At 37.9% G+C, this 11398-nt stretch overlaps 1 protein-coding gene across 1 annotated transcript; it reads right to left on the bottom strand.

Annotated features, from left to right (window-relative positions):
• Positions 1-8354: 8354 nt before the first annotated feature.
• LOC106830140 (olfactory receptor 51G2-like) lies at positions 8355-9314 on the bottom strand. Its single transcript, XM_014839566.1, has one exon. The coding sequence runs from the start codon at positions 9312-9314 to the stop codon at positions 8355-8357; it is 960 nt and encodes a 319-aa protein (XP_014695052.1).
• Positions 9315-11398: the final 2084 nt, after the last annotated feature.

Raw genomic sequence — 11398 nt, forward strand, 5'->3', positions numbered from 1 at the left:
CTAAGACTGAGAAATGAGATTTTATTATGCCTGGTTTCTAAATTAAGAGATAGACTGCAGCAAATGAAGAAAATAATTTGCCCAGAGCCTCCTATTTAATAAAGAGTGGATGCACGAGGAGAACACAATGCTTGGTGTTTGTTATTTAGCTTCTGAGCATTTTAGCTTATGGTAAAAAAAAAAAAAAAAAAAAGAAGGAAAAGAAAAAACAGAGGAAGATCTCTGCTGTGATAAGGAAAGTCTTTGGAGAATCAGAAGCCTGGTGTGACTTCTACCTGCATATTCGCATAAGCTAAATCCTCCCTTAAAATTCTGATATTTAAAAAGCTACAAATGTGATGGCAGCTTCAGATGTTTCCTTATTACAGTCAGAGAGTCAGTTTTAAAATCCTAGTATTTGCTTAAATAATTTTTTTCAGTAAGCAAGTAGCGTTAAGGACCCTTATTTATAGGTGCTAGCATTATAGCGTCTACAGGATAGACAAAATTACACCTACAATGAAGCATCATGAACACGATGGATGCTAATAAAGGTAAATATTGTGAAATAAATAATGCTGATAGAAGGGCTGCATGTGATAGCATTTTATATAAAGTGTTCTGGAGATAACTCTCAAGGAGGAAACAGTTGGAGTAAGATTAGAATTGAAAAAAAGCAGCCATTTAAAGACGTGGATATATATGTGTATGACTGTGAGGGAGTGCATTGCCTGGACCTCTGTGTGTGTGTGTGTGTGTGTGTGTGTGTGTGTGTGTGTGTGAGTGTTTAATGGGGTAGGTGCAAAGAGAAGCATCAGGCAAAGGAAAGAACCTTGAATTGTTAATACCTGGGGCAGCTGGCAGACATAAACCAGCTGTAGCTAGTGTGAGGATGCCAACAAGAAAAGTTGTAGACACAGAGAATCCAAAACCCAAGCAATCACTAGGAAAAGTTCACCATCCATCTTAAAATTTTGAATTCTATACATCTGTGCTTACGACCTACACAATTCTGATCTTCAAAGAGAACACTGTTTATGCAGCGAAATACATTATTGCTCTCTAAATGGCAATTAAAGTGGGCAAGGGAGGAGAGGAAGGGGTTAAGAATTGAGAGACAAGGTTTGTAACCCTGAGTCCTTAGGTGAAGTGGGAAAAGTTCTTCCCAAAAGCTAAGTTTTGAGACAAATGATGGTGGCAATGATGATCAGGAATGCACATATACTGAGATGATCCAACATGTTTATACAGACAAGCATTAAATGTAAAAAAGAAGGGGATGCCATAATAACCCAAGGCCATCATTTTATCAGTGGTGATACAATGCAAAGAAGACCAACTGATCAGATAATCTCTATTTTAGGCTTGTCTCTGCTGTGGTGAGAAGCTGGGAAAATGCTTTTACTCCTTCTATAAATGGTTTTATGAATTTCCAATAATGTGCTGAAAAATGGAGGGAGTATAAGAAATCATAAGATAAGAGAATTGTTGGAGACTCTCATTGAGGAGAAGGCTGCTTTCAGAATAACAGTATGCATTCAATGTACGTACCTGTGGACTCTCATTACCACATCTTTCAACTCTGCACATATCTTACACTAAAAAGAGCTATTTCAAGACTTTTATAACTAATTAAATAGTCCACTCAAAGACTTCTAACATGAAGATACAAGCACAGGAGATGCTCTTGTGGTAGACAGATTCAGCAATATGACTTTTATTTTCCTAACCAGGGCAATAAAATGAGTATTATGTGACAAGGATTTGAGATTCGTCAATACATGGAACATGTCCTATTTACTTCTTATTTCTTACATTTATCCAAGTACCTGGAAGAGGATTCTTTTGTTGTTATAAATGACTATTTGTTGTGAAAAGAAATTTAGTGATAGAACGTGATAAAAATTGTTTCAGGGCAAAAAGCAAAGGCTATGGTTTTTGATCATAACTTTATCACAAACTCACTGAATAAATTTGTTCAAACCTCTTATTCATTCTGGGTTTCTGTAAATTGTAAATAAAGCAATCCCATCCCTCTTTACTTGATTTTTTAACTTGCGATTCCTAGAAATTATTCAGTGCAAGTATTTTGTGAAATGTATAATCCAATATCAAGAGATTGTCAACATTATTTTGTCTGCCGCAACATGAAACATTTCTTATTTTTGCCAGAGAGAGAAGTGAGCAGAAGTTCATTTGAACAATTTTAAGCATAGACTGTAAGCTGACTGCTTAGAGGAGCTCTTAGTGTTCACTAGTAGGTAGATGGTAAAACAGCTGTTCAAAAGTGGTATCAAAGCGAGAGCAAAGTTGGAGGCAGCACTGTATTTTTCATTGAATCAGTATGCATTCTTTCTGCAACTATATTAGGATTTACACCAGAGGATCAATGAAACTCATACTACCTGATAGTCAAAAGATGATGGTTCTCATCCCCCAAATAAATTTCATACCGCCATATATACACATACAATATCAAGGTGGTATGCTTCAAAAAGAAGTAATATTTAATAACAAAGTTAAGTCAAGCAATTTTGTAAATTTAGACTCATTTATTTATTCCTCAAATTTTTACAATTTTAGGCTTCAAGTATGTTTTCAAAGTTGGTAAGTCAACGATTTACAAATAATTGACTTTGACCTTAAGAACTCTGAATTTATTGACTGAGATTATCACTTTTTTTTTTCCAAGAGGTGAGAGACCCTACATTTTTAAAATCTCTTCATAGCACAGCTTTCTCCCTATGCAGTTCTCTTCCACAGTCCTTCCTCAATTTTACCTTGGCTTATTTGAGGGGCAATCAACCACACATAGATTCAGATACATACACATCAAGATTTGTTTAAGAAGAGAGGATTTGTCAGTGGGTTTCCATGCTTTCCTAATTATGCATTCTACTGTTGTTCTCTCTTATAGCAGTACATTTGGGGAAGGCTTAAGGAAACTATATCTCCCAATAGCTCCTAAATGTCACCTTGGGGAACAGATCCTCTTTTGTCTCTCTAGACATCCAATGCACTGATATGCAGGGCTTCATCACAAAACTTATTGGTACCATCCTCAAACATGTGGCTGTTTCTTCTTTCCTTTCCAAGCCCCACAATATTGACTTACCCTTAAGAAGGTCAATGCTGAAAATACGTCTTCCTTCTGTAAGAGGAAAATGTCAGGGGGTTCTCAGTGGAAAGTAATTTCACAGCATCTTGGGCAATGCTCTAAACATCCCTACCTTGCAGAACACAGAAGCTTCCCTCCAGGGGTTAGGAGAAGTCATTGCCAAGCAAGTTCTGTGATGGGCTATAGAAAGACTTTTGTGACTAAGAACTTTTTGGCCCTGTCCAAGTGTCAATTCTTCAGATTCTGAATGCTCCATCCTGGGCTGAGGCAAGCCTAAAATGCCTGGGCAAAAAAGAGTTTCTTTAAAGAATTCTCTCATCCTGATGGCTAGAGCTGACCATTTAGAACTCAAATGAGGGGAAAGTCTATGATCTGTGTGTTAGAACAAATATTTGCACTGTGAAGGTTTTTCCAGCCAGTGAGTCAGGATAAAATAAAACACAAATTCTAGAAACAGTAAGATAGACCTGAGGCACTACAGGACAAGTTTTGTGTTTCTGGAAATTAATATCTAAGGCAGAAATTATAGAAATTTGAGAGAGAAGAATTTTGTGTGTCATACTAAGAAATTTCAACCTTCATAGAAGTGGTATTATGCAGCATTTGTCTTCCGTGTCTGGCATATTTAACTTAGCATAACGTCATCTAGATTCATTTATGTTGTCACAAATGACAAGATTTCCTTCTTTTTCTAAGACTGAAAAATGTTCCGTTATAAGTATATACTACAATTTCTTTATCCATTTGTTTGTTGATAGACATTTAGGTGGCTTCCCTCTTTTGGCTATTGTGAATAATGATGCAGTGAACATAAGAATGCAGATACCTCTTTGAAATCCTCTCTTCGTTTCCTTTGGATATATGCTCAGAAGTGGTATTGCTGGATCATATGATGGTTCTATTTTAATTTTGGAGAGATGTCCATAGTTTTCCATAATGGCTGCAGCAATTTATATTCCCAACAATGGACAGAGTTCCATTTTCTCCACACACTGGCCAATACTCGCTATCTTTTGTGGGGGTTTTTTGATAACAGCCATACCAAAGGGTGTGAGATGATCTCTTATTGTGGTTTTGGTTTGCATTTCCCCGATGATTATTGATGTTGAACCCATTTTCATTTATCTAGTGACCATTTGTGTGTCTTCTTTGGAGAAATACCTATTCAAAATTTACCTTAGATGGAATTTAATTAATGAAGTCTGTCTTGAAACCCCCTAAACAATTATCACCGTGTTCCATTGTCTATGTCATTTTCCCATGATGTCAGTAGGGAATTTTCAATTTTCCTATTTGTCTGTATCTTTCAATTTAGAAAAAATTTATTCCATTTTATAGCCACTGTTTGTATGGTCAGCCCTGGAACAAGTCAGAGAATACATGGATGAGTTTTGATTTTCTTGGGTGAATTTATTCTCCTAAAAATATTTATTACCTTTCTAATGAGACAATGAATGACTGAAAGAGTAATCCTGGTGGCAATTGGGTGGCAGTCAATATTCTCATGTATCTGCAGACCTAAAGATACAGTAAAACCTAACAGGCATGAAAAAATATGCAAAGAAAAGAAACTATGTGTCCTTGAGGATGTCTATGTGTGTAGGATGGGGACGAGAGGACTTGGCTTAATTTCATTCCTGATTTCTTTCCTGCTCCAAAATTCTGTTGCTCAGAAAGTCAGGCTGAATCCCTGCTCTTGTCTTTCACAGCGTGTCCTTATACAATTAAAATAATTTTCTATGTGTTGCTTAATTTTGATTTAACTATGTTTTATTACTTGCAACCAAAATTCTGAAGGAGTAGACTCCATTCCCAGGTCATCCACAATATCTCTTTTCTCCATAAACTTCGATGTATTATAGATGAGAAACAAAGAAAGATATACTTGTGGCTCTGGACTAGAGAAAGCAGGGACAACCATCACGAAATATACCCAGAGGCCTCTCCATAGCACAAATGAAGGTTTCTAGAAAAAAGACAGCCAGAACCTTATCCCAACTGAAGGAAGGGCATTCCTCTCCTCTCCAGCTGCTTCATTCTTCCTGTCTCATCTAAGGGGGAAAATGGATCACAATTCAATAGATTGAGAATGCTGCCATCAGGGAAGGAAAGGAGCCTGGTGTGGGGGGCAAGACCTCTGTAGAAATCCTTGTGAAGGTCACAGCTCTGGGAAATAGATCCAGTAAAATCTTAGACCCACTAAGGTTTAATTAGTAGATTATTGTATGCTTGCCTCTTCCACATGCCACATCTTACCACTAACCCAAAAAGTTTCCAGTATAATAATAATGGATTGCAGCTAAAAGAGCTGCAAAACACAGATTTTCTCTGAAGAAGAATATATTGGGATAACTAAAGTCAAGGGAGACTAAAGAACAAGGACAGTACCTTCTCCTATCTATAGCTACAACAAACACAACCCTATTTCTAGTCATATTAACATAAATTCTCATGCTAAAGGCATAATGACCTACCTCCTATTGTGCAATAAAACATGTCTTATTGTCAACAAAAATTATAAGGTGTGCAAAAAGGAAAGATGAAAACACACTCCAGGGAGACAAAGCAATCCATCACATAGTATCAGATATATCACAGAATACGTAACTATCAAATGGGAATTTATATATCTATGAATAACATGTTATAGGCTCTAATGGAATTACTAAGCATGAAAAAACGAATGGCATTGTAAGCAGAGAGAAATGCTAAGAGAGAATCAAACGACAGGCTAGAAATGAAAAACCCCTGTTGTAGAAATGAAGAATGCCTTTGATGAACTGATTGGTGGATTTAAACAAGAATAAATAAGAATAAATCAACTTGAAGGTCAGTCAGTAGAAACTTCCCAAGCTAAAGTGAAAAGAGAAAAAAATGAATGAAAAATAGAACTCCCAAGACCTATGGAACAGTGTAGAAAGATGTAACATATACGTAATTTGAATGCCAGAAGAAGAAAAAGAGAACAAAGTAGAAGAAATACATGAAGCAATAATGGTGGAGAATTTTCCATGGTTAGTGACTGAAAACAAACCACAGATCCAGGAATCCCATCCGACAGAAGAAGGAAGAATGCTGCAATAAATGCGTCAGTCAAAGTTTATTCAAGTGAAGAATTCAAAGACAAAGAGAAAAATCTTGAAAGAATCCATTGTGTGGAGGGAAGACTTACCGATAAAGGAAGAAGAATAAGATTTATAGCAAAATCTTCTTCAGAAACAATGCAAGCAAGAGGAGAGTAGAATGAAATATTTTACATATTTAAAGAAAAAAACCCCACCAACCCAGAATTTCATTTTCAGTGAAAATATTCTTCAAATATTAAGGAGAAATGCAGATGCAGATTTCAGCAAACCCCAAAAATAATAATAATAAATAAGCATGGGGCTGCCCCGTGGCCGAGTGGTTAAGTTTGCGCGCTTTGCTTCCGCGGCCCAGGGTTTCACTGGTTCGGATCCTGGGCGTGGACATGGCACCGCTCATCAGGCGATACTGAGACGGTGTCCCACACAGCACTACCAGAGGCACTTAGGACTAGAATATACAGCTGTATACGAGAGGGGGGCTTTGGGGAGAAGAAGAAAAAAAATGATAAAATAAAAAAGAAGATTGGCAACAGATGTTAGCTCAGGTGACAATCTTTTTTTTAAAAAAAGAAGCAATTCATGAATTCATGGGAACTAGCTGACCTTCCCTGAATGAGATGTTAAAAGAAATCTTTCAGACAAAAGGAACGTTATATGTCAGAAACTTAGCTCTCCATTATGAAAGGAAGAATGTCAAAGAAGGAATAAATGAACGTAAAATAAAGTCTCTTATTTCTATAAGTCTTAATTGATCTAAAAAGTACTGTTTACTTAAAGCATATGAATCATTGAAACAAATGTCAGCAATGTCACAAGGCACAGCAGGGAGGATTTGGGACTACCTTGTTGTCAGATAATTGCGTTACATGAGCATGGAGTAGAGATACTTGAAAGTAGATTTAGATTATTTCAAAAGGTATAATGTAAACTCAAGGACAACCACTGTTTTGAGTTTTTCATTAAGATTTTGTTTTGTCTCTATAACTCCAGTTATGGTATTACTGTAGTGTGCCTACTGATATTTCAAGAGATGAGTAAACAATATGAGACTATTTAGTCCCTGCTCTGTTAGCTCTTCTTTTACTTGTGTTAGATTTCTCAAAAATTTTTATCTTGTTTTCCCGTCCTGTTATAACATCTGTAACTCACTACTTCCCTCCCACTGCTGCATCTCTAAGTTTCCCTCCTAATATGTGTGAGGAAGCCAAAAGTAAAGGTGTTATGAAGTATATACAAAGAAATAACTACTGCATTCAGTGTGAGGGCTATAGTAATAAAACTCACACATTTTATTTTCAAAGCATCTTTCATTTATAGTTGGGCGACTACTTGTGTTCAAGACTGATGAGATTTAAAACAAAAATAAGCTCAAAGCTAAAAGAATTTTGCTCAAAATTGTTTTTGTTATTTAAAAAAATATGTTGGTAATTCTGGCCAAAGCTATTTGCAATTTAAGAGCTGGATAGCCACAGCATCTTTGAAATTTATATTGAGAAGGAAAGAAAAACAGCAAAATCCTGGAATGCTCTAAAAGTTAAATTCAGAAGTTCTTGTAGGCTTGATTTTCCACATATCTGGAATTACATTCATTGCCTCATTTCACCCTTGCCAGAAATCTTCCTCAAAAATGTGACCCGCTCATTCATTCATTCTATACAAACCAAATACCTAATATGTGGAAACCTCTAAATTCAGGAAAGGTGATGCAATGGTCAATGAGAGAAAGAATATGTTTCCTCACGGGGATTATATTTAGTAGGGATTTTCCAAAATGCTTCTAATATCATTGAATTCCAAACATATCCATCACTCCATCTGTCAAAATTTTTTCTCCTAAACTCTAAGGCAAAGCTTTTTGTGCATTTTTATAAATTTGTAAAGGTCCTAAGCTATTCTTTAGAGTTCTTTTTCCTTTTAGAATAGCGGTTCCCTTCATGAATCTTAAATAGTATGAACTTTTCCTCTAAGACAGAGGTTGTATCTTAGTTATATTTCTATTTTCAGGGTCTATAATAGTGTATTTAACATGGTGAGTATTTAATGCAGTTTTGATTTGCATTTCCCTGTCTATCTTACATTTTTCTCTTCACTACCGGACTCACTTTATGTTCAGTGGCTCATTAAAGACTGTGACTGAAGTCCCTCCTGCCTTTTATCTCTCTACCAAAGACTTAATGATCCTGACCGTCTCTGATGCCAGCCTTATGCAACCAGAAGAGGCGCAGCATCCTCAGTCGAATCTGCTTGGTCTTAATGGTGTAAACCACTGGATTGAGAACCGGGGGTGTGAAAAAGTGAAGATAGGAAAGCAGTACACGGGTGCCTGGGGAAGCCCGTCTCCCAAATCTATGGATCATAGACAGGCCAATCATAGGTGTATAGAAGAGCAACACAGCACAGATGTGGGAAACACAAGTATTGAGGGCTTTGAGGCACTCAGCCTTGGAGGCAATGAACAGCACTGTTTGGAGGATCAGCGCATAGGAGAGGACAATGAGCACTGAGTCCACTCCGAGAGTAGAGAGCACTACAAAGAGACCATAGGCACTGTTGATATGGGTGTCAGCACAGGCCAGCTTCATGACATCTGGGTGCAGGCAGTAGGAGTGGGAAAGCAGGCGATTCCCGCAGTAAGGCAGCTTCTTCAGCATGATGGGGGCTGGGATGTGGAGAACAATGCTGCGCACCATGATGGCCAGGCCCAAGCTGGCAATCCGGGGACTTGTGAGGATGGTGCCATAGCGCAGGGGGTTGCTGATGGCCACAAAACGGTCAAAGGCCATGGTCAGCAGAACAGAGGATTCCATGATGGAGAAGGTATGAATGAAGAAGAGCTGTGCCAGGCACACATCCATTGCCACTTCCCTGAGACCCAGCATGTAGATGGTGAGCATGGTGGGCAGTGTGGAGGCAGACAGGCCCAGGTCGGTCACTGCCAGCATGGACAGAAAGTAGTACATGGGCTGGTGCAGGGAGGGCTCTGACCTCACCACCCACAGAATCAGGCTGTTCCCTGCCAGGGATGCCAAATACATGACACACAGAGGGATAGAGAGCCAGGTATGCACAGCCTCAAGGCCTGGGAAGCCTGTTAGGAAGAAGGAGGTGCTGCTTTGGTTGGAGGCTGACATGATCACCAGGAAGAGTCGAACTCCAGGCAGAGGGGCAATCACAGACCCTAGAATCTAAATCAGTTTCTGAGTCAAAACCTGTCCCAACAAACAAGACCTTATAAAAACTCACCAAAGTGTCTTTTTGATAGCCACGGCCGTGCAATTTGCCTAAATATTTCCTCTAATTCATAGACAAGAGCCCTTAAAGAAAAGTTAGTTTGAATTATTAGAACAAACCTTGCATACCTAGTAAGCTTGGGTCAGGAGCCACACAACAAAATTTACTCCAAGTCAGAGTTTCAAACACAGCTCTGGAAAGGGGCAGAGGGAGTACTGGTCTTAACTCTTCAGTATACATATTGAGAAATGAACTCCAGGTTCCAATATAGTTAGTGTGTCTGGTCTGGGACCAGAATCTAGGTTACTCACTTCCTGTCGAGTTCTCATTCATACTGCTTTCAATGGGTACTTCTCCAATGTGGTGAATATGAGAATTTTTCGGAGACATCTTCTTTCATAATTAAAACAATACAAAATGATTCCTCAACGTATCAGCCCACTTCTGTGAGCACACAAACACAATTTTGTCACAAAATTTAAAATGCCAAGCTATGGCAAAAATAGACATTTACACAAATACCATTCATTCTCTAATGGAGCTGTGCATATGGAACATTAAATAGATGGATTCTTAACTCATAGAACATTAAGCAGATACCTTAAAGCTTACCTGTAATTATTCAGCATTATACTGATGAGGATATAGAGACTAGAAAAAGACACTTACTTGCCAAGGAATCAGGACTTCGATCCACTTATATAAAGTAAGTTCCGGAGAAATGCAACACTCCGAGAACAGATCTTCTGCCGCTGTGTTCTCTCCCTTGAACATTAGCCACTGTTCCACTTTCTGCCACCTCAGCTACCTCCCTGTATTTGCTCCATTATGAGTTCTATTTTTTGAGAACTCAGTGAAAGAGAACTTGATTTGAAAGTGTTACATCTTCCCTCCTAATCTTAAACAAAGATAGGAGATTTCTGGAGTTTCCCAGAAATACAAAATGCTAAAGAATAGTGACTAAGAAGGACAACTTAGTTTTGAGGAATTTTATTTAATCATATATTCAGAGGTTTTTTGTTCTGCTTTTCTTTTAGATGATCTCGATTTTCTCTTGATTTTGTCATATTCCCTCTCGTATTCTTGTTCCCTGCATTCTTGGGGAATACAATCCAGTATTCCTCTCTCTTTGAAAAATAAGTCCAATTAATAATGAATTCTGTCCCTTTTTTCTGCAGGTAAAAATGTGCAAGTGCAATTCATTACTTTTTTATTTCATTTAAAGTACTTTACAAAACAATTTCACATATACCATTTTAAAGCATCTCAATCCTCATACGTTGGCAGATTAGTTTTTCCAGACTAAGAAATTTAATCAGTAAGGATTCAAGTATATAACTTTGCTAGTCACATGGGTTGTAATTGGAGGATCCAAGACTGGAAATAATTCTGTCTCACTTAAGGTTCTTTACTCGGATGCCGTTGTTTGTAGTTGAAGACAAATGCCAGCTATTAACCCACAGACTCAGGACACTCACAAGGCTTATCCTTAAATCAAAGGAAGCTGAAAACTCCCATGAATTTCTATTTTTTAAAATTTATTATATGACGGCCACTTCTGGTTTTCCTCTTGTATTCCACTTTATTACATCCAGCTTAGGTGCCTGCATTTTCATTCAACAAGTGAACTGTCCTAGGAACCATTCTAGATAGAGCAAATAGAGCTATGAAGAAAATACTAAGGTCCCCAAAATAAGGGGGACATGAGTCAATATCATTTAAAATATGTGAAAAATAATAAAATAATGTGGAAAGAGAAGGGGGTGCTATTTCAGATTGAGAGTTCAGGTAATAGCTCTGTGAGGAGGAGACAATTGAAGAACAAGCAAAACAGCAAGAAGGAGTGAGACGGTTGGAGAGCTGTGTGTGCGTGGGCGAGTGTGTCAGTGATCGTAGGGAATGTGCAGAGATGTGTCAGGAAAACTCCAGTATTATTGCACAAGTTAACTAGGAGATGGGTGCCTGTTTTAGCTAGAATCATGAT

The sequence above is a fragment of the Equus asinus genome, chromosome 20 (assembly GCF_041296235.1).
Source record: "Equus asinus isolate D_3611 breed Donkey chromosome 20, EquAss-T2T_v2, whole genome shotgun sequence".
NCBI classification, from domain to species: Eukaryota; Metazoa; Chordata; class Mammalia; order Perissodactyla; family Equidae; genus Equus; species Equus asinus.